The sequence below is a fragment of the Quercus robur genome, chromosome 3 (assembly GCF_932294415.1).
Source record: "Quercus robur chromosome 3, dhQueRobu3.1, whole genome shotgun sequence".
Taxonomy (NCBI): domain Eukaryota; kingdom Viridiplantae; phylum Streptophyta; class Magnoliopsida; order Fagales; family Fagaceae; genus Quercus; species Quercus robur.
In genome coordinates, this window is record NC_065536.1 from 50,258,440 (window position 1) to 50,282,871 (window position 24,432).

The 24,432-nt window shown below is 34.3% G+C and overlaps 2 protein-coding genes across 2 annotated transcripts; both read left to right on the forward strand.

The window, feature by feature from the left end:
* The first annotated feature begins 297 nt into the window (after positions 1-297).
* LOC126718222 (U-box domain-containing protein 6) lies at positions 298-8,772 on the forward strand. Its single transcript, XM_050420318.1, has 6 exons — positions 298-566; positions 1,568-1,660; positions 2,407-2,592; positions 2,804-2,911; positions 4,647-5,839; positions 7,650-8,772. Exons 2-6 carry the CDS (start codon positions 1,610-1,612, stop codon positions 8,431-8,433), a joined length of 2,322 nt encoding a protein of 773 aa, XP_050276275.1. The 5' UTR covers positions 298-566; positions 1,568-1,609; the 3' UTR covers positions 8,434-8,772.
* Positions 8,773-22,278: 13,506 nt separating this feature from the next.
* On the forward strand, positions 22,279-23,216 carry LOC126719720 (uncharacterized). The gene is made up of 2 exons (XM_050422246.1): positions 22,279-22,808; positions 22,892-23,216. The coding sequence occupies exons 1-2, from the start codon at positions 22,279-22,281 to the stop codon at positions 23,214-23,216; spliced, it is 855 nt and encodes a 284-aa protein (XP_050278203.1).
* The last annotated feature ends 1,216 nt before the right edge of the window (positions 23,217-24,432 follow it).

Below are 24,432 nucleotides of genomic sequence, written 5' to 3' on the forward strand. Positions count from 1 at the left end.
AACAAAAAACAAAAAATCGATAAAAAGGACAAAATGGTCAATCAGATTCATTTATGACAGATCTGTTTACCGACAAACGAGGAGTCGGCAGCTGTCGGCCGGTGAACCGGGGAGACAAAAGCGGCGGAAATTCCAATTCCCTCTTCCCAATCTTATTTTTCTATTTTTTTTTAAAACACTAAAATAAACAATTTAAAATAAAAAAAATAGTCCCACTCTCACAGTTATTTTATTTCCGCGTATAATATTTATATTAGCAGTATAAATATACAAACGCCTAAAGTTTTTAAAAAATTCTATTTCCATTATTCTTAACCAATACCATCTAATGTCTTAAGCCCCCGTAGAATATCCAAAACCCAAAAGCCTAATCTCTCTCTCTCTCTCTCTCTCTCTCTCTCTCCTTTTCTCTCTCTCTATCTATCTTTCTCTCTTCGATTCGAGTCCTCGAAGACCTAAAAACTGTAATGAGATGGAAATTCACAGATCAACGAAACCCTAAATTCCTGTGGTTTTCTTGGAAATGCTCTTGTATGAAGCCTCCTTGGCGGATTCCAATTTTCCTGGTATAGATTTTGCTTTCTATGAAAATTTTTTAACACTATTTTTGAGCTTTTGATTTTGTTTTTATGAAATAAAAAAAATAAATGTTTTATTTTATTTTTAAAGTTAGGTAGACCTGGCTTTTTTTGGTCTAAGTGGTTCCTATAATTTTGGATATCTTTATTTTTTATTTTTGCTTTATTTGGAATTTTATTAGCTGATGTTGATTTTCGAGTCTCGCTTCGTCAAAGCTTAAGGATCTTTGTTGAGGTCATTTTCGATTTTTATTTTTATTTTTATAAAAAATTTAATTTTGGAGTTTTGAATTTCAGATGTTTGATGAAATGTCCAAATCAATTATGTGTTTATAATTCTTGTGTGAACCTTAGTTTCTGTTTGGGTTTTTGAGTTTCGAAATGTAATTGTTTGTATGAAATGTCAAAATCAATTGTAATGTAGAGAGTTTGCGTTTTATAGAATGTTGTAATCAAGTTTTAGTTTTCTGTTCTAAGTTATATATCTATTTAAATGAATTTCCGTGTTCTAAGTCTCATATTTCTTCTTTTTTATTATCCAAAGCTCTGTTTGGTTGCTGAGAAAATTTTGGACAAACAAAAGTAATTGTCTTTTTAATATTTTTTACCTAATAGAGTAATTGGCTTTGTTGGGTCTTGCTCTTTCACTTCAAGTAATGCATTAAAAAGGAAAGGTGTAATAGTTAATTTTAGTTCTCTCTTTTTTGTATATTCTTTTTCATCAGTTTTCAGAGCAAACAAACACTAACAGTGAAATTGTAACTTTTATTTTATTTTATTTTTCTTTTTGGGTTTGCCATGTTGTTGATTCCATCTTTTTTTTATTAACATGTATGGGTGTGGGTTTATTAGCAAATAAAGTAGTTAACTCAACCAAAGGATCTTTAGCTGTAGCAGTTTCGACTTGTCACTGCTTTTTTTTTCTTGTGCTAATCAGAGAGTCTCCTATTACCTTTACTGACTTTTTGTGATTTTGTTTTTAAATGCAGATTAATAAAGCTTTTCTCTAGTCTTTCGCGGTGAATTTAATAATGGACATTATAGAGGTTGAAGAAAGTTTATTTGCGGCAAGTGATGCCAAGGTATCGATGCAATGTCTGGATTGAAATCAGACTACTGTTAGTTTGGATTTGACATTTTCTTTAAAAGAAATTATTTGGTAATCTGTAATCTATTTTTAAATAGCTGCAATCCCATCTACATGGGACTGGACAACTTTTTTTTTCAGTAGTTCGAAATATGTCTGGTCTTTTCCCTAAAGAAAATAAAAAATCTATATATTTCTGGGACATATACATATGCATGTACGTATGCAGTTGCCTTTTCATTTTGTCACATGGGGCTTTTTCTAAAGGAATATTCATAATTTATGCTTTGAATGCTTCTTTTATTTTATTTTAGAAAAAGGCTAGTTGACAATTGGTGTTTCTGATGATTGATTTTTGGAGTTGGGTTTCATATGAAGGCATGTATAGGGCATGTGACAGTTTCTTTTCTTTAGGTGGTGGGGGGCACGTGAGAGTTTCTTTTCTTTAGGTTGTGATAATCATATATAACAATTTTGCTTTGGGTTTCCCTGGTAGATAATGAATTCTACTTTCACAAACAAATTCACTAGCAAGTTGAAGCTGTATTGGTTATATGAGTTTGGCAAGAATTTGGTCATCTAGTTTCTGAGTAAAAGTTATTTGTTTTTCCAAAAGGATTTCCTTATTTTAGACAATGGTCAATAGAATTCTTTTATTTGGCATAAACTCTTTGAAGTTTGTACTTAAAATGAGGTTCCGTAAATTTGGGTACTTAGCTCTTAACATTTTTCCTTATGCAGTTACATGGAGAAATGTGCAAGACACTCTCTGCAATTTATTGCAAAGTATTATCAATTTTCCCATCCTTGGAAGCAGCACGGCCTAGGAGCAAATCTGGAATTCAGGCATTATGTTCATTACATGTAGCGCTTGAGAAGGCCAAGAATGTTCTTCAACACTGCTCAGAATGCAGTAAACTTTACTTGGTATGCTTGTTTTGTTGCATTAATATTTTAATAGTGAGAATATGAGTCACAAAATCATAGAGTGAGCTAAATTTCCTTTTAATACTAAATTAATTAGGTAGAGGAATAAGTTGTCCATTATCTTTCTCTCTCTCTCTCTCTCTGGTTTTGGGGGAAGGGAAGGTCTCTGTTTAAGAATGTTTTACCATTGGATTTTTTTCTTATCATGCAGGCTATAACTGGGGATTCTGTTCTTTTAAAATTTGAGAAGGCAAGATGTGCACTTGAAGATAGTCTCAAGCGTGTTGACGATATTGTTCCGCAATCAATTGGTTCTCAGGTGATTATATTTAAGTTCTATCATCTTTTTATTTGCTATTTATGTATGAAATGTAAGATTTTAAGGTCTTATGCTTTCATGATGACCCTCTTCTACTCATTGAATGACCTGTAACTTATATACAATCTTGTCATTCCTTATGTGTGTCACATCAGATCAGTGAATCTATTTGCAAAATTTTAAGTGTCTTAGGAAGCTTTGTCCATGTGTATATGTGATAACTGATGAGATGTGTGGAGGGAATTTCAATTCTTTTTGAGAAATGAAACTTCAACCAGGACTCTTCTGCAGTGATGGAAATCCCAAATTGATTACCTTAGACGTTGGTGAATATTATATCCTGGTCAAGAAGGCAAAGCTATTATAGGAGTGCTCTTATGGTTGTGCTAGAAGTTTATTCCTTTATTCAGCATGGCTTTGGCAGTCTTGCTAGAGGCTTTTTCCTCTATTTTTGTTGATGCTGAGATGCATCTTTATACATGCCCCATTTCATGACATTGGATGCCACAGGCACCTGTACAATCTATAAGTTCTGATAGTATGTATGGGTCAAAGTTGATGAGGTGATGTGAGTAAACAAATTTGAAGACAAGTAACATGAAATTTTTATAGACACGTATACTTGACTTCCAAGTGAGTTTAAGCCTAGCATTTTGGTTTTGAAACCAATATTAAGGCTTCATATTCATAATGATGTGTTGCATGTCCATGTGGAGGGATCCACTCTAAAATTAATTTAAAGAGAGCTTGTAAGTGTTAATTTTTTAGGATTTCTTTTAATCTTTCTCCCTTTTGGCTTGTATGGGCTAATGTTGTTCCTTCCAAAGAAATAAGAGAAGAAAAGAATGTACTTTTAAATATTTGATCTGGCCTTCCATCACATAGCTTTGGATAATCCTTGTCTTAGTAACCAAATTGGTACTTGAAGCAGATAGTGATTTGTGTGGGGGATTTAAGAAATGGGATTGGGATTCGTATTTTCCCTATCAATATAATAATAAGAAAATTTTCCTATTGCCTGGAAGGGACAAAATAAACATTTCCTGATCAAACTCCCATCCCACCCTCCTCAGTCACATATTTACAGATTGTTTCAAATAGTTCAGCATCAGTCACATGCTGGATGGTCCTCTAGATGACTTTGTCACATCTTTACACTTCCTTAGCAGGTTTTGGCCTGATATTAACAAGACATACCTCTTTACTTGAGGGGATCATATTCTAATAGATTCATTTCAAATTGTATAAGGCTAACCATAAAATTATCTTTCTAAGGTGCAGTTTGGATTGCACTTATTCATGTTGCGTTTTTCTCCTTCACGTTTTCTCCTTCTTTTTTTTTTTTTTAATTTTTTTTTTACCTGAAGTTGGTTTCACGTGGGGGACAAACCTGTCAGTGGGTCCCGTGCACAGTGCACGGGACCCACTAGCACTTGGACAGCCACATATTGATCTGAAATGGCACTGTTTGTGGGTCCTGTGTATTGTTCATGGGACCCACAAATATCTTTTTTTACCCAAATTTTAATTAAAAATGGATCCCACGGTACTATTCACACATTTAAAAATTATTTTACTACAGTGCTTTCAGTTTTCAGTTTTCAGTTTCAGCAAAAATAAGTTGTATCCAAACAGACCCTAAATGGTATTGTCTTGTGGTCTTTTGTTGCTAATACATTTGTCTACATTACTTTTGAAGTATTTTAACTGCTTTTGTAATTGAACCTCCTTTTAGATTAAGCATATTGGGAGGGAACTTGAGGATACTGTGTTCGCACTCGATCCGTTAGAGAAGCAAGTTGGTGAAGAAATTGTTGCATTGCTCCAGCAGGGCAAAAAATTCAACAACAGTAATGACACTAATGAGCTAGAGTGTTTTCACCAGGCTGCTACAAAACTTGGCATAACCTCTTCTAGAGTAGCTCTTACAGAGAGAAGAGCTCTCAAGAAACTCATAGAAAGAGCTCGTGCAGAGGAAGATAAGAGGAAAGAATCAATTGTGGCTTATCTTTTACATCTCATGAGAAAGTACTCCAAATTATTTAGAAGTGAGATATCTGATGACAATGATTCACAGGGTTCCACACCTTGTTCTCCTACTGTTCAGGGTTCTGTTGAGGATGGTGGACCTGGTGGCAATTGTCATGCCTTTGAACGGCATCTGTCAAAACTTAGCTCTTTTAATTTCAAGCCAAATAATAAAAGATCAGGGCAGATGATTCATCCGCCTGAAGAATTAAGGTGTCCAATATCGTTGCAACTTATGTATGATCCAGTCATCATTGCGTCCGGGCAAACATATGAAAGGATATGCATTGAGAAATGGTTCAGTGATGGGCATAGCACCTGCCCAAAGACTCAACAGAAACTCTCTCATCTCTCGTTGACTCCTAATTACTGTGTAAAGGGCCTAATTGCTTCTTGGTGTGAACAGAATGGAGTGTCTGTTCCTGATGGCCCCCCAGAGTCTCTTGACCTCAACTATTGGAGGCTGGCATTGTCTGAGTCTGAGTCTGCAAATTCAAGATCTATGAACAGTGTTGGTCCTTGCAAATTGAAGGGAGTTAAGGTTGTTCCTTTAGAAGAGAGCGTTATCATGGAAGAGGCTGGTATCACAGAGGAAGCTGAAGAAAATGAAACAGAAGATTTGTCTTGTAAGCCAGAAGTGTCTGAGCTTGGTGTTTTGGACAGTTATCAGAATTTTCTGTCTGTCTTGAATGAGGGAGGAGATTTGAGGAGAAAGTGCAAAGTGGTGGAACAAATAAGGTTGTTGCTGAAGGATGACGAGGAGGGCAGGATTTTTATGGGGGCCAATGGCTTCGTGGAAGCTCTTTTGCGATTTCTAGACTCAGCTGTGCAGGAAGGGAATGTATTGGCTCAGGAAACTGGAGCCATGGCTCTCTTCAACCTAGCTGTCAACAATAGCAAGTACGTACTATGTTCAATGTTTCCTGAGTATAATAACAAACACGACCATTTTCCTTATCTATTTATTTATTTATTGGCGTTTTACAAATTATACCTCTTGGACTGTGATGTGGGTGTTAATTTGGCCCTTGAACTTTGAAAATTAACCCCTTGGACATTACCACCTTCATGAAAAATTAAACTCTGCTAGTATTTTTAGCTAAAAACTAACGGATTTAGTTCTGTGATGTACACATGGTTTCTACCATATCATCAATATATATTTTTTTGATAAGTCATATCATCAATATATTTGAAATGGCATTATGATAATGTGCATGTCACATGATTAAGTCCATGAAGCTTTAATGGAAGATAGTAACAAATGGTTTGATTTTTTACAAACCTAATGTAGGAGTTAATTGTTTAAATCAAATTTCCAAGGACTAAATTGAAACTCATGTCAAATGGTCAAAGTCCCAAGTGTAATAATATTTGAAAAAACCCCTTATTAATTAATTTATTTTTGTATTGTTAATTTTACACACATAGCCAGTGGCTTGTGAACCCACGACTAACCCTCCACCCTTATTTTTATAGGGGAAGGAGGTACCATTGGTCATATGTTTTGTGGAAGTATTAAAGGAGTTATGATAGCATTAAAACATTAAAGATGGTCCTTGCCATCCAAGAAGAACTAGAACATAATTCTAGCAATGATCTGGTTGTGATGACATAATAATTAGCATAACAGTCATCAGTTCATTGTTGTCATCGTTATTGTTTGTCTTCCTTTATCATTGCTGTTGTTGTTATAGTTTTGGTAGTAATAGTATAAAAAATTCATAATTATCACAATGATCTGGTTGTAATGACATATTGAGTGCATGAAGACCTTTCCTCACCTATTTATATTTATATTTTTTATTATGATGATTACCATTTATCTTTGTATCTTTTCTTCCTCTTTCTTATGTTAAGATAAAAGTAGTCAGCCTTAATATGCTCTTGAGAAATGCTTATATAATCAGTGTATTATATGAATGTATTGTCCCTGCAATTGGCTTCCTGAACTCTTCAATGGCATCCCGGTTGTAACGGCCTCATCATATTTTCCTTATTGTTTTAATGGCAACTCTTCATTTGAAAAAAAAAAAAAAAATTTGACACTGAAAAATTTAAGTAATTTCTTTTCCACTATCCTTTGAAGTGTAGTCTCATCTCTCTCACTCTAACACACACACACACACACATGGCATGAAGAAGATGAATGTGTCCACTTTCTCTTTGAAATGTCATTTATTTGTTTGTTTTTTCCCTCGCTCTCTTTCGCACACACACATGAAGCATCAATTGTAATCGTGGTATCAAGAAGATTGATGTAAACCATCTTATCCACCTTGAATGGATGATTCAAATGTGCATTATTTGCTGACAGCTGTTTTTTGGAGAACAGTTTTCTATTTTTGAATTTATATACTAATCCTTACATGTCCTTCAAAGAACATAATTAAATTACTTTTTCTCTATCATTATTTTTCTTAACAATAATTTTAAGCTGCCCAAAGATACAAGGGATAAGTTACTTATCACCAAAAAAAGATATAAGGGATATTTTATTTGTTGATTCCTTTTTAATAGTTGAAGTGTTAGACTTTTTATCTCTTTATTGAAAAATTGAAACTCCTATGTTTATGTGGTCCCAGTGACTTGTGTATCATGTTAAAATTTTTCTTTTAAGTGTTTTTTTTTTTTTTTAATTACAAATTGGTAAACAATGAAGATCTTTCGAAAATTTGGATATTGATTGTTTCCTTTTTTGCCCACCCAGAAATAAGGAAATGATGTTAGCAGCAGGAGTAATTCCATTGTTGGAGAAGATGATCTCCAATCCCAATTCCCATGGGTGTGCCACAGCACTCTATCTGAATTTATCCTTAATAGAAGAAGGCAAGCATATCGTTGGCTCAGGTCAAGCAATCTCTTTTTTAACCCAGGTCCTTCGAGCTAATCCTGAACCCCAGTGCAAGCTTGATGCCCTTCATGCCCTCTTTAATCTCTCTACCCTTCCTTCTAATGTTCCGAGCCTTCTTTCAGCTGGCATCGTCGGCGGTCTCCAATCGCTTCTTGCTGCCTCTGGTGATCAAACGTGGACAGAAAAAGTCATAGCTGTCCTTATAAATTTGGCTTCAAGTCAGTCAGGTAAGAATGAAATGGTATCAACACCTGGTCTTATTAGCGGACTGGCATCAATATTGGACATTGGTGAACCTGTTGAGCAGGAGCAGGCTGCCTCATGTCTCTTGATTTTGTGTAATGGAAATGAGAAATGCAGTCAAATGGTTCTACAAGAAGGGGTAATACCTGCGTTGGTGTCAATCTCGGTGAATGGGACCTCGAGGGGGAAAGATAAATCTCAGAAACTCTTGATGCTGTTTCGGGAACAGCGACAACGAGACCAACCACCTGCTGAAGTGCAGCCGGCTGAAAGTACTAAGAATGCCATGGCTGGTCCAGACTCAAAGCCACTATGTAAATCGATGTCTAGAAGGAAGATGGGGAAAGCTTTTAGCTTCTTCTGGAAAAGCAAGAACTACTCAGTTTATCAGTGTTAGGCCATCAGTGTTGTAAATTTCTGTTTTATCATCTTTTTCATTTCTTCTGTCCTGTTCCCATGGGCATCACGTATTTTTTTTGTTTCAGAGAGGAGATGTACAGGCCCCTGTAATTTATGGATTTTTTGGGTTTTTTCTTTTTCTTTTTCTTTCTTTTTTTACTATTATTTTTTTTTTCCACTTTTGGGTAGGAATACATGTATTTGTATGTCAATCTGTAAGCCTTAGATCCTTGATTGGAAAGAAACTAGTTGTGTTCGGATATGAAATTTCATGTGAAAGCTAAAATGTAAGACCATCAGTGCCAATCAATTGTACAGCAAGGGTTTAAATGCTTTACCAATTGCCTGTAGCTTGTGGTATTTTCTAGTGTTTGCTTTTATTCCAACAGAGTTATTAGTTACAATTTGATATTGTTTAGCCAAGAGCCTTGTAGCTCAATTGTTACAATTTGAAGGATTGTTGTTTTAATTATTATATATTTAGTCAGGTTGTGAGAATCATGTTCCATAGGCGATGGTCCTCAAAATGGTTATCTAACCAACAATGTTATACCCACTAGAGTTGCTGCTTAATTTAAATTTAAAAAAAAAAAAAAAAAATTCAAAAGATACATTTTATTCAATGAAAACTTGAGATTACATTGTAGCTTTGAGCTTTGAGAAAGAAATTAAAATCGAAAAATACATAGCCTTTGGTCCTAGTTACATTTTAAAGAAAATTACAGTTTCTTGTATCAACTATAATCTAAAAAATATGGAGATGGAAGGTGTTAGACATTCACCCCGCTCAACTTAGAACTTGGTCTTCTTGGATCTAATGGTCTATTTATTTATTATATAGAGATCTAATGGTCATATAATGTTATGTTCAAACCTATATTTAATCCATTCATGTCATCATTCGTGAACTTATTAGCAACAAAGGAAATTTACAAAATCATGAAACAAATACTAAAACTTAAGGCAAAATTAAATGGAACTAAACAAAAGAACTAAATTGAAACAAAATAAAGTCAAAGGATGGAAATGAAAAGAATAAAACTTAAAGGACTAAATAAAAAACATGTCAAAGTTAGAGGGCTTAATTTGCAATTTAGCAAAAAACAAATGCCAAAACAACAAACATGGTTGTATTAGTATGTCTAATTACAAATTTAAAAGTAGTCAACATTATGTCTAACTCACAACAACCCCCCCCCCCCCCCCCCTTAAAAAAAAAAAGGACTTTTTTTAATAGAAAATTTGTTCCCTATCATATATAAATGTTAAAATCGAAGAACACCCTGAACCCTAAACTATATTCTTAAACCCCTAAAGCTTATCCCCTGATACCCTAAATCTTAAAATCCCAAATCCTAATGCTATAATCATAAAACTCTAAACCTTAGCTCTAATACCCTAACAATGAAATAAAGCAAAAACACTTCTATTACCTATACATGTAAGGGTGAATACGTTGGCATCGAAAGTTTTCAAAATCTTGTTGTCATTTCTTTTATGTTCACTTTGAAAGTTAGTGTTTTTTGTTCTTATTGAAATCTTGGGCAAAAATGGGCTTTTGCCTATTTCGCTCAAAAAATGTAGCAAAATACCTCTGTTTTAAAACTTGATTTTCTAAAAATCGAGTTTTATATTGAAACTCGATTTTTAGAAAATCGAGTTATAGGCAATCAAACTTAAAATAAAATAAAAAAAAAATTATGGAACTCGAGTTCCATGTGAATTTTTCCAAATAACTCGATTTTCACTAAATTGAGTTTTACATTGAAACTCGATATTCTAAAAATCGAGTTTCAAAACAGAGACATTTTGCTAGATAGTTTCAGAATATGAGCATTTTGCTACATTTTTTGGGTGAAAGGGACAAATGTCCATTTTGGCCATAAATATTGTATATTGATTTGAACTTAACACGGATATAGCATAAGTGTGCAAGTTTGGATTACTCTCCATTAATAAAACGATAACTTTAGTGTGGGTTTGGAAATAGTTTAAGACGTTAGGAAAACTTAAATATAAAAGCTTGCTAATCTTAAAACCCTAAACCCAACGCCATAATTTTAATAAATATCAGTCCCTTGTCTCGTTTGCTGGGTTGGATCACCCTAAGCCCTAAAGGGCCTAAACTATAATTCTAAAAGTCTAAACCTTAACCCCAATACCATAATCTTAAACCACTAAACCCTAATAACGTAATCTTAATACCCTAAACCTAAACCCTAGGCCACACACATCCCAAACTTTAATATTAACCCCCTAAACACTTAAGATTAACTATGTAGCAAAAAAAAATTAAGTGGTTGTGGCTTTGTGGGATAGCTAAAATTATCTTTTGAAAAAGAGAGAGGTTAGGAAAAATTAAATATAAAAACTTGCTTAAAAATTTTGCATAAAAATAAATCTTGCATAAAAACTTGTTCTTGTATTTTATTTTATAGAGGAAATCAACCGCGTACTAGAATAGAAGTGTTTTTGATTCAAAATCCATAAAAAATTCAACCGACCTGATAATTTCAAACATGCTCTGCTCTCTAGAGTCCAATCAAAGTCACTCATTGAAAAATCCCAAACCTTGACACTTATCTGCCTCTGTTGGTGAGATTCACACCATTCTACCTCTGATGGCGAGGCCTAGAAAATTATCCCAAATCGCTAATACACAACAAGACTCTTACAAAGACTTGAGGTTGCCACTTGGTTACTTTGTCAACTGTGGAGTTTGAAATTGATTTATTTTCTGATTGTTTGTTTGTGTTTTATTTATTAATTTATATTTTTTTAATTTAATAAATTAATCAAAATATCAAGGATTCTGTAAGAATTTGTTGGTAGCCCATTTTAAAAACAGTTTGATGTTTTAAATACAAAATATATGAGTCTTTGTTCTCGAGAGATAACTATCCGTATACTGGCAAGCGACGTACGAATTCTCGAGACGAAAGGAGTCATTTGATCAATAGAAATATATATATATATATATATATATATTTATTGAGTGTGATTGTGTCAGTCAAAAAGGGGTGGGGTCTTTCTTTTAATTTTGAAAGTATTGACAAATACTATCAAAAAAAAATTTTGATGTTTTGAATCAAAGATATTTGTTTACTCTATCTAATAGATATGGGGATCCTCTATTCTTTTCTTTCAATTATGATTGAACACCTTAACTTGAAAAAAAAAAAAAATTATATACATAATTATTTTTAAACTAACCTATTTTGTCTACCCTAAAAAATTACTGAATACTATTGTAGATACCGCATTTTGTACCTTTTACGACTCAGGCTCCCGTTCCCCAATGATGCTGAAATTCTAAGATCCAAGGTTGGATTAGGGCTCAATTAGATATTAAATTGAATTGAGAAATGTTGAAATGAAAAATATAACCTTTAATGAGCAAATAAATCTTTTTTGGAAAAATAAAGCCAAGGAAGCCCTCGACATGTGCACGCGGGAATTAACCTGTGTGCGTAGCCATGATGCATGCGCATGCAGGCACGATCTTGCACACGCATGTAGGGTTCTGGAAACATAAAAAAGACAAGTTTTTTTGCATTAATACTGAGGTTTGGAACGAATCTCACATCGTCTAGGAGTCGTTCCAAACCCCTATTTTCTCAATATAAATAGCCATACATGGTACATTTTTAAAACGAATAGAAATCTTAAGGGAAAACACTAAGATTCACTAGAAATAGTGAATCAAAGAGGGAGTTTTTCACAAAGCATGCTTAAGTCAATTTTCTTTTGATTGGCATTTTCTGGCTTTGATTTTTGAGTTTAAGATTACTAATCACTTTTTATTGATTGTGAATAGATTTGACTGAGGGGAATAGTAAAAAATCAAGTTTGGAAAGCTTTGTGTTTGAGGTATTAGTCTAAACTTTCTTTTTCTTTTTATGATTTAATCTTTTTGTTTGCTTTAGTTTTTTTGTTATTATATGTTTTTATATGTGTAAGTGCAAGTTAGATTTGTAAACTAATATGAAAAGTGTATGAGATATCTAACAGTACATTTTGATGAAAAAGCTCAAGAACGATAAAAAATGAAGCTTTAACATCATAACGTTGAGAGAAAAAGAAAGCAGTGCAAGGAAAGTAAAGATGACAATGGGATGTGTGTGGATAACCCTTTGAAAGGGATGAAAAACCACGGGTGAGTAAGAGCGAATGTCCCTTACTCTGTCAAGTTTTCTATTATATGAAAATGGAGATTTCCTCTTGTATAGTGATGATGTTCTAACTAAAGGAGAGGTCTTTTCTCTACCTCACTTTCTTACAAACTTTCTACTCTTTCTCTAATGTTCTATCTTGGTTCTTGCCCTAATAGTCTAGCAACATGTTCCTCTTATAGTTCGAGGAATGTTGCTAGGTATACAAGACAGATGTCAAAATGTGATTCTCTCATTTGAACCCTAATACAGCAATTGTATTGTGTTATGGTTGGAGGAGAGAGAGTAAGCATGTTGAGGTTAGTATATTGGCGTGAAAAGTGACCCTGCCACCACGTGGGGAGCAATCCTTGGACAAGGAAAGGGACATCAGAGGCATTGAGAATAATGCACGTGTATCTAACAATGGTCCAGCACAAGCACAACCAATGGGAGGGAAGGATTTCATAACCTCCGACCAAAGAGGGTCACTATCTCCCTTTTGTGAGTGCTGGGTGTCCATGTTAGGTGCAAATCCCACTCTTCCCTATGGTCACGCCGTTGGCACGGGCCAAAGATCCTTTCTCCCAGCCATTCCATGTGTAGAGTCCGGATCTAGCCATGTCAGCATTTCCCTATGCCTTGGTTGGTGTACTATACAATATGTTTATATTTGTGTAGTCTTATGTTTTAAAAGTATGTTAGGTTGTTAGAATCTTTGTTTGGAAGTTCTTCTCTGTTTTCTGTGTTGCTAGGGTTTATTTATGGTTTTAAGCTTTTGTTTCACAGGCTTGTTGTTTGCTTGCTTTCCACATGCTTAAATTAGGGTTTGTTTTTATTGCTTTGATGTTATGAACACGCATTCATATGTCCATTCATTGACGCCATAGGTGATGTGATGCCGTAAGGTAAGTGAGGCAAATCATGCATTCACATGAACATGCATCCTTGAATATAATCTTGCTTTGATGATGAGTATGAACATGCTTGTTTGGGTGAGTTACTCTTGATGTGTAGAAGCAATCATATGTTATTTAGATATTTTCATGCTTGTGTTTCTGCCATGATTTGTTTAATGCACTGGATGATATAACATGATGTGAGATAGGAGTATGTTAGGGTTTGTGATGTTTGGAGATGCCATGATAGATGTATATTAGGGTATGCCATGATAGATGAATGATTAGGTTTCTTTTTTGAGATGATTGATGCCATGTTGTATGCTTAGATGTAGGCTAGTGTGTGTGTGTGAGTTAGAATGCAATATTGAGTATGCCTTTAATAGGGTTAAGACATAAGACACAATAAGAGGAAGCCAACCCTAGGGTTGGGCGGTTTTGGGTGCCTAATACCTTTCCAAAACCGTACCTAAACTCTGAACCCATATCTCTGGTAGTAAGATCAAAAAGGTCCTTCCTCGAGAGGACGCTTATATATGGTTTCTAGACCATTGCAAAAACTAGGTGGCGACTCCCTCGTTATGTCCATAACTTTGACTTGAGAATCCCAAGAATTTGGGTTTAACAAAAAAAAATCTCCCCCCACCCCCCCCCCCCTCTAATATAATCATTAACTCCTTAACCAAAAAGAGGAAAAATAGCCTAAATAACAACAAGATTTGGCTAAAAAACAACAAATGAACAAAGCATTCAACTTAAAGGCCATTAAAAAAAAAACCTCCTAGTCATTTAAATTTGTAACTCATTTAACTCATTCCATAAAAATAATTCATAATTTCATTTTTCCTAAAAAATGGTTTCAAGAGAGATGTTGTGGTCGTAAGCATGGCTTTAAAAACTAGACCGGGGGCAAAATTGGATTTGCTTTCGGTTCTTGGTTTTACCCATTTTGAGAAGTTTTTAAGGTTTTTTTGGACTAAACTAGTGGCCGGTTCCCGGTTGAACTGTTCAAATTGGCCAGTCCGGTCTGGTTTTTAAAACCATAGTCATAAGTTCTTCTCGACGGCATTGGTTGCTTTGCTCTACTTGGTGGCTTGGCTTGTAGTCGCACCATGTATCATCTATAGTTCTCTCTCCCCATTTTTATCTTTTCTATCATCATTTTATAACTCTCTCACTTTATTACTTTAATCTCAACATTCGTAGTTTTCATTTTATCTCTCATCATTCCCATTTTGCTTGTTCATTTTGTTAGTTTTAATTTTAACCGCTTTTTGCTTGACTCGAGTTTTTATTTATTTATTTATTTTTTTGGTAAAAAATATATACTATGCTATTATTTTATTAAAAGAAGACTATTAGACCATTTTCATTGTTAGTGATGTTGATATATTCAAGTTATTTTTTTAATATTAAATTTTGTATAATTTTAAGTTTCTTAATGGCTATCCTAACAAAAATTCCTAGAGCCACCACTATCTTCAATGAAAATTTTGTAATAAAAGCAACTGTAATTCTTTCCAAGCACCAAGATGTTGAGGTTGATTTGAATCCGATTTGTTTGTCTAGATCCGCTTAACAACGGTGGGCAGATCAAGTACTCTATGCATCACTGACTTTGAGTCCATTCTTAGCCCACCACTGTGGGTTGGGTCTTTGGAGTCATTGTGGTTTGTTGGTTGGTTTGTTTTTAAATAAAATAAATTTGGGTTTGGATTTGAATTGTTGTAGCATTGATTATGTTTTGGTGGTGATTTGGGTTCAAAATTTCTGAAATTTCCAATGCAATTTTTGGTGTATGGGTGTTTGTCAAAAATGCTCAGATTTTATTTATTTATTTTTGAGAAAAATGATTGAGTCAAAAAATGGAAAGAGAGAAACATTTCCAAAATGGTTCAAGAAGGAGAAAAACATTAGAAAATAGGTGTTGAGAATAAATTATCAAAATAATTTTTTAACAGGGTTTGAAAAAACATAACACAAAAATAGAACCAAATAGTTCAATTTATTAGAATACAATTTTTTTTTTTTTTTGAGAATTTAGAATACAAATTCTTTGTCACACTTTTTGTGTTACACTTTATGCTCCACCAATCATGATATGTCATGTGTTTGATTTTTTACTATTTTAAACTTTGGTTATTTTATAAGAAAAGTCAAAACAAATATATGGCAAATTCTTGCATAGAAGTGCACTCCAATGAATCTAGCAACTGAAATGTTTTGTAATAACTAATAATTAGTTGGTTCTTTTGGGTTCGGAGTTGCTAGCCCAAATGTCCAATGGGCCCATCTATTGGATTTTCATGCAAATTTTAGCTGGATTAAAACTGGTTAGTCCAATGCTAATGCTTGTTTGTGAAGATGCCTTGTTTGTGAACATACTAGTTGCTAATTTTATCAAAATTATTTATAAATTATACTTATTTTATATACATACATGTCCAAATTAGATAATTTGAAGGAAAAAAATGTAATGTAATTAAGGGCCGTTTTGGATTCGCTCTACTAGGGCCAAGAGTTTGCATTTAAACCTACCAAACCTAATTGAATGTCTCATGCTGGTCTTTCATAAGTAAATGAGTTAGGTTAGACTTAGGGGTTCTCTCTCTCTCTCTCTCTCTCTTCTTTTTTAGCTTGGCTTGAATTGAACAAAATTTCAACCCAAGTAATGTGATGCAACACACGGAGGGATGTTTAGACCAAGGGGACCATGAACCCTTGAAATATTACTTAAAAAAATATTAATATTACTAGTATATGTAAATATTTTTTTAAGTTTAGATTCATAAAATTTATATTTAACCCTCCTAAAATTGAAAACGTTATGACAAACTAATGTTGGACTAAATAATCTAAAAAATATTGTTTGTCATTATAGTTTGCTTGTTTTATATTTGAAATCCAAAGTTAAAAGTATGAGATTTTGGGTTTTGAGTGATGTCGTGTGTTTGACTACACTTAAAAGTATTGTTTGGATGCTTTTATTATTATTATTATTATTATTATCTACGGTATGTCGAGAGCCGATCAGAGTTTCGTTGGCGTACACCATGTCTAGGAGCAGTGTGGTTAAGTCAGAGAGCTTGAAGGATTAGGTGAAGGGGTTCGCTATGGCTCGAGGGGAAATAGTGGTGGAATTGGGAAGTGGGTGTAAGGACATTGTTTAGCAGAGTCTTCGGAGTGAGGATTCCTATGTTGGTCGAAAGCTTTAGAAGCCGTGCGTTAAGGTCTCCGGCAGGTTGAAGTACTTGAATGAGTTTTTGCCCGAGGATCACGACCCAGCTCACTCGTGGTCTGTCATATTCTTCATTTTTGTTCTTGCACTTGCAGGTGACTTGAATTTCAAATGCATTATGCTTCGAATTCAAGTATTTGATTGGTTAATCAAATTTAGGTGTTTCTTGAGTTTAGTGTAGTGTAGTGTAGTGCTAATTATTGAGATCTGTATGTAATTTGGTTATTTATTGTTGTTTATGTTAGTCAAATTTGTGAAAAATCACTTGCCTTATTTGTCAGTATGAGTTCGTGGTTCAGGATTCGTGATTTTAATCATGTTCTTGAAAGATAGAGTGATAAATAAACTTCTTGGTATTATTGATTGTATGTTAATTACATAATTAAAACCAACTAAACAAGACTAACCAACCAGATAACAAACTAACTAATTATAAAAGGCACATGGAAAATGTGTAGAGAACAATCTGATTTGAAATACAAGCTCTAATAAAAAAAATACAATTTATACTATATGTTCAATAATCAATATGAAAATTGGATTTTGTTTTTTGGGCATATTAGCGACGAGACTCCATTCTCTTTGTCGATAAGGTTTTAGTAGTTAATTCATATGTGCTCCATGAAAGTGTGATGGTTGTGATTATGTTTCTCAATTAGTCACTCTGTCACTGTTTATCTTGAAATCTAAGTACTACATTCTGGTCCCATAGTAGCAACTGTAGATAAGATAACTTTATGTATAATCATAATGACATCCTTGGATATATACATATGTAAAGAAATGTGGCAGTGATGGCATCCATAATGTTGGTTCATCACTGAATTCATTTGGATCATATGTGCTTTATGTGGCTAACTATGTCTTGGAGTTATTTATGTGGTGGAATTTAGCCTAAGTTGATGGCTTTGCATCCTATGTTTATCCTTTGTCTGTGCTGCTCTATTCGTTTCTCTGTTTTCTATTCTTAATGGTCCTACAAAGTTTTCCCAGAATTACTAATTAGTGTTCTTACAAAGTATAAAACATTTGAGAAATGAGAACTTGAATGCCCCAATTGTGCATTCAATCTCATTTCTGTTCTTTTTCTTTTGTGGTATATGTAGGTAAAGTTTATTAATTGACATTGTTAAAACCACGTGCAGCTATAGGTTTAAATACCAAAGATGACAGCTTGGTCACACCAGTAAAGATGGTGCTAATACTTCCTCCTAGTGCTAACCGCATACTACTTCCAGATGGTAGACACATGGCTTATTGTGAGCAAGGTGTCCCAGCTGATAGAGCTAGATTTTCCCTAATTGCTCCACATTCTTTTCTTTCCTCACGACTTGCAGGTAAAAGACTAATAAATCTTTTATCTGTTGAGGTGGTATCCAAACTAATGGAAACTTGACATTTATTTTCTAAATAATTTATGTATGAAAGGTATACCGGGAATTAAAATGTCATTGCTTGAAGAGTTTGGGGTTTGCTCGGTCTCATATGATCTTCCTGGTTTTGGGGAGAGCGATCCTCATCCCAACAGAAATTTGAACTCATCAGCTTAATCGATTTATGGTGAAAGAACATCATCACTAAAGCTATTATAATTTTAAACACAAAAAATACTTCAAACTTCAAAGTCAGATGAAAATCATTGCATTATCACTGAAATTTTTATCAAACACCTTCACGCATACTCAAATCAAGTCTAAGAGAGAGAGAGAGAGAGAGAGAGAGAGAGAGAGACTCACATAGTCACATGGACAAACACTTAAGAGAGACAATCATGGAAACTCTTGGCAACTTTGGATTATGCCTAAGCCACATTGCAAAATTGGGTTATGGTTTTTGAGATGAAATTGCTAGAGAAGACGTTTGAATTGTAAATAGGGAATTCTTCAGCAATTTTTTTTTTTTTTTTTTTAAATCAAATCCTAAAATTAAACACTTTTGAAAAACATATTGGCCAACTATGTTAGTATATGTAAGAATTCTAGACAATTGATCATGAACGTTAAATTTGCCAACACCCTTCTAAATCTCAAACAAACACATAAGCAAAGTATAACAGTGGAGAAATCAACAAGGTCCCCAACTTTCAACTAATATATATACATATGGAAGTTCAGTGAATTTTATTGGTACCCAGAAAAGAATTTGGTCTAAAAAACACAAAAATCAACGAATTTTAGAGCATGCTTACAGAAGAGGTTTAACTTTATGCTGAAGCGACAAAGTATTGATTGAATAAAATGAGATTCAATGAAGCTACATCAAATTTAATTTTCTTACCAAATGGGTATCCGAACTACGGCCAGAAAAACCCAAAAGAACTCTGCTAACAATGATATCACCGCCGCTGCTGTTGCCTCTATAGACTCCTATACTATAGGTCGTATTGTTTGAAGAGAGAAAAAGAGAAGCAGTTGAGCCTGAGGATGGCGGTTCTTTTGGATTTGTAGTTGCTAGTCCAAATGTCCAATGGGTTCATCTATTAGGTTTTCACTCAAATTTTTAGCTTGACTAACTGGCTAGTCCAATTCTAATGCTTGTTTATGAGGATGTCTTGGACTTGGTTCGATAACTTATTTATACATACTAGTTTGCTAATTTTATCAAAATTATTTATATATATACTTATTTAAATATATGTTCAAATTAGATAATTTGAAAAAAAAAAAAAAAATGTAATTAAGAATCTGTTTGGATTCGCTCTACTAGAATCGGGAGTTTGCATTTAACCTAACAATCCAACTGAATGCCTTATGTTGGCTTTTCATAAGTTAACGAGTTGGGTTAGACTAGGTTTTTATTTATTTTTTCTTTTTTCTTTTCTTTTTCTTTCTTTTCCTCTTTTCTTTTATATCTTGGGTTGAATTGAAAAAGATTTCAACCCAAGTAATGTCATGCAACCCAAGGGGGGATATTTAGACCAAGGTGACCATGAACCCCTGAAATATTATTTAAAAAAAAATATTAATATTACTAATATATGTAAATATTGTTTTAAGTTTGGATTTAAAATTTTTTATATTTAACCCTTCTAAAACTGAAAACTAACCATGACAAACTAATGTTTGTCTAAATAATCTAATATTTTTTGCCATTATAATTTGAGTGTTCTATATTTGAAATCCATAATTAAAAGTCTGAGACTTCGAGTTTTAAGTGATGTCGTGTGTCTGACTACACCTAAAAGATTGTTTGGATGCTATTATTATTATTATTATTATTATTATTATTATGTTTTACTTTTTTTTTTTTTCTTTTTTTTTTTGATTACTTGGCAAAACTAATTGGTTTTTTAAGTAAAAAAAATGTTGGACATATAATATTAAAGCATAAGACTTTCAATTTTTTTAGTTTATGTTATGTCCTTTATAGTATAGCTGTGGGGTCCCAAAAGTTTAAAAATAATCTTAAGGTGGGTGAGGTGAAGAGTGACAATAATTGTACTTCTACTTACTTCTTCAATTCCTAATACTTGGTACACCCTCACATGTACAATAACTTCCCATTTGGTAGATGATGTTGCTTCACAAGACATGAAATTTGTTTATGTAGAAATGTATTAGTTGAAGGGCAGGGGCGGCGGCACTTGAAGGCTAGGGTGGTCCTTGAAGGCTAGGGTGGTCATAGGACACACCCTGACCTAAATTGTTTTTTTAAATTTTATATATATATAATAATAATTTAAAATTTTATATTTGTCTACCCTTTAAAAAAATTTTGGAAACACTCTCAGTTTTTTTTATTTTTTTATGTCAATATAATTTAATTTTGCTCCAAAATTTGTTCTACTTAACAATATATTTGGGCTTTCAAGCAAAAAGAGGCCAAAATTTTTTTTTTTGAACTAAAATCTGAAAAAAAAAAAAAAAAAAATTATAACATAGCAAGCCCAAATGCACAATAAACTCCAGGAAAAAAGCCCAAGATCAATCTCTTTTATTAGATTGTGTAATTTATACTTCTTAAGAAATACCCTGAGAAAAATTCCTAGAGCCGCCACTGATCAAAACACTAATTGGTTTTTTGGTGTAGGAAGAGAATGAATCAGATCTCTTATTCGTGTAGAAAGTTTTAACATCCTTTTGAATTATTTTTTTCCTAAAATATTTATTGTATATTAATTAAAAGGGGTCCCTTCCCATGAGGAAAAAAAAAAAAAAAGCCCTTAGTCTACCCTTTAAATAACCTATGATCTCTATCAAATGGTTATATGAAGTGTAAGCCATAGATTATAACAACTCCTTCATATAGTATTTGCGCTAACATTTTCTCTAAAAGTTAAGATATTCTCTAAAAAAAAGCACTTGAACAACGATATATTTATTTTCTTCCTCCTTACCAAAAAGAATAAGGTTTAAACTTTTATTATTAATAATAATTGTAGGGACAAAGGTCCAAGATCATACAATGGGCCTTGGGTCCCGTATGAAAATTCGACCACGTCCGAGGAGAAGGCGTGGGTGCCAAAAGGGCTCCCGGCCCAATTCTTGTGGGCCTGAAAATGTTTAAAAGGCGGTCCGAGGGGAAATGTCTCTTCGAACGTACCAAATATGGCTCAAACATGCTCTCTGCCTGCTAGAAGGATCCAATCCTACGAGCATTAGTAATAAGGATGAGTCCCACAAGCCTGTAAGAAGGAAGAAAGCGTAGGATGCCAAAGGAGAGGCTGCAACTGTCACATTAAATGCATGACAGCTACTTTTCTGGCCGCATTAATATGGAGAGGACTTGTGAACAGTGTTGCCTTGGCTACCACAACTCACAGAAAGATGGGGAGGATGTCTGATAGGACAGACACTCAAGTGAAGGTCTAGATGATCAACAAATGTAAGGCTCTGATGACTTCAAGAGGGCTATATAAGAGAGGGGAGTCCCCATGAAGGGAGGGAGGAGGAAAAAAAGGAACTAAGAACAGAAGAACAGTGCTAGAACCATAGCCTTTGAGTAGGGACTGTGTATATCCTCCACGTTTCCTTGGACTGAATATCTAATGGACGTGAAGGGGGGTTTTCTTACTCTCGATTATTGCATGGCCCAATTTTAGTTAGTATATACTTCGTTAAGGCCTAGTTATGTAGCCCATTCTTTATAAATTCATTGTTTCGAACTCCTTGGGCCAGAATCCCATACCTGTTGGGCCCGGGCCCTGAATCGGGACCCTACAGTAATAATAATATTTTCTAAAAAAAAATAAAAAAAATAATTTTAACAATAAGTTAACCCAAAAAAAAAAAAAAAAAAAACAGTCCATCTCCAGTCCAGGTAAAGCCCATTTGACTAAAATCAAATTTATGCCTACATTAATTAAATTACAACATTTACTCTTCAAGATTTGGCAGTTGGCTCCTAGACAAAGATTTGAAATCACACTAATAAACTGTAAGGGATAAGCAAACGCTAAGCAATTTTTCCATAATTTAAGCTCTTTCAAATATGTAAATTTCCAAATTTAGATGCAATGCATTAAAGATTAGGTAAATATGGGACCAAAACCTCGGAAACTTCATTTTTTTTAATGGAGTTCTGTAAGAAAAATCACTCTCACAAACAAACCACCAATGGTAGAAAGTTGCCTAATAGCAGCTTCTCTGATAGCTCTAGTATGCCATCCTAGTGCAACCATAAGGTGTTTCAAGCCTAAGTCATGCACAACCTCCCCACAAAAAGAAAAACCAAAGCCAAATGTTTCCCCTCCATGCTTTAAGAAAGTGCATTCAAAATCAAAGAAAAAACTAGACCCCCATGAAAATTCAGATTCTTCATCATCTTCAACTCAGTCTAACACAAACACAACATCACCTCCAGCCTCTCCTCTTTCTCGTTCCACATCAAGAGCTGACAGACTTGTCAAAGGAGTCACACAACTCATTGAAGGAGATTCCTCAATAGGTATTGTGGAAACCATATTCCGATCGGGATGGCCTAAGGAGATAGGCGTCACAGTTCAGAAGGTGTTGAAGGTTAATCACTGTGATAGTGTTTTAAACAAGTTTGAAGAGTTCAGAAACAAAGTGAAACTCAATGCTGCAAATTCATGTGATAGTCAGCTAATGGAGAGACTGATTGTTGATGGGAATGAACTCCTAAGGTTCCAAGGTGCCCTATAACTTGTTCTCTAGGAACTAATGGAGATTCAAGCATTTGTTACAAGAAATGTTGTGGGGTATGCAGAATGATCCGTTCCAGCTTTACGGTTGAAGATGCACCGGAATTAGTCCATGAGAACAGTTGGAAGGCACATGAGAAGGTGACAAATGATTATGTTGCCAAAAGGGTATGTGCAAGGAGGGCTATCATTTTGTGCCGAGTAATTGCAGGGCGTGTTGGTGGTTACCATAGATATGAGCTCATGGTCATTGGGGAAGATGGTCGGTTTGATTCTCTCGTGGCATCAAATGGAGATGACTCTAATGGCTCGGACAAGCTTATGGTTTTGAATCCAAGGGCTATGCTTCCATGCTTTGTGGTCATATATGAAGTCAATTGTCTTCCATGATTGTTTAACAGTTGACTAATGACCTTTTTTTTTTTTTTTTTTTTTTTTGGGGGGGGAGGTGGGGGGGAAAGGGAAGTCGTAGGAAATCTTGTTTTCTTTGCAGCAAAATGTCAGAGATGACAACAAACTATTTCAATTTACTCTTATACCGTTCTCAGATCTGTGTATTCCTGAAGATTAGTGCATGTTTTCTTTTCTTTTTTTGGGATAAATGAGCAATTTATATTGAGAACCAAGACTGAACAGCTACATGCAGCACAGTGGCAGCATAAAATCAAGATTTAAGCCTGCAAAACATCTTTCAAAGCATGGACATCCCAATCCACGACATCATCCCAGCTGAAGAACTAACTAATCTTTTCAGTGGCACAAACTTGAACACTTGCAACCACACTCTTAGTTAAGGGACATTCAAAGAAAATGTGGTTATTGCATTCAAGCTAAACCAAGTCACAAATGCATGCCTAGAAGTAGCATCAGAAAACCAAATTAGTTGCCACCTTTCCACTTTCTGCCATTCAACTTGAATCGCATCTTCCCGGGCTGATTTACAGTTGAATTGATTTGACGATGGAATCTAATATACTACATCCTTATAAATAATATTAACCTGAAACAGACCTGTATGACTTGTGACAATATCTTCAGACCTTGTTAGACTCCGAAACTAATGCTTCTTGAAATATGCTTGATACCTTGGTATTACTATTACAAGCAGAGTAATGGTATCGTAAACCTATTTATGAGAAAGTCTAGAGGTACAAATAGTGTGACACATGTTGATGTGGCAAACTATTAGTAATAGGTAATAAGTGATATTAGTGGTGGACCTATATGAGAATCAAAAAATACTTAGCAACTCAACTGGAGTAAAAAATTGTTATTTATTATTTATTTATTTATTTTGTATGTAGCATTACTCCCACTTTATAGCCAAACCTCTCGTACAAAATTTCCCATGGAGGCTGTATTGGTAGAATTTACTAGCATTATCATAAACCTTTATAGCATCGTCAACTTGCATTACTAGCACTTAATAAAAGAAAACCTGTAGGTATGCTCAAAGCATCTCCAACACACTTCGATTCTTTTTCTCCAAAATTTAGAGGGTGAAACTACAAGATCTCTCTCCAACAGCCTCTCTACTTGGGTGCTTTTTGGAAAAATAAAAAATAAAAAGCCGGGGGGGGGGGGGGGTGGGTGGGGGAATCTATAG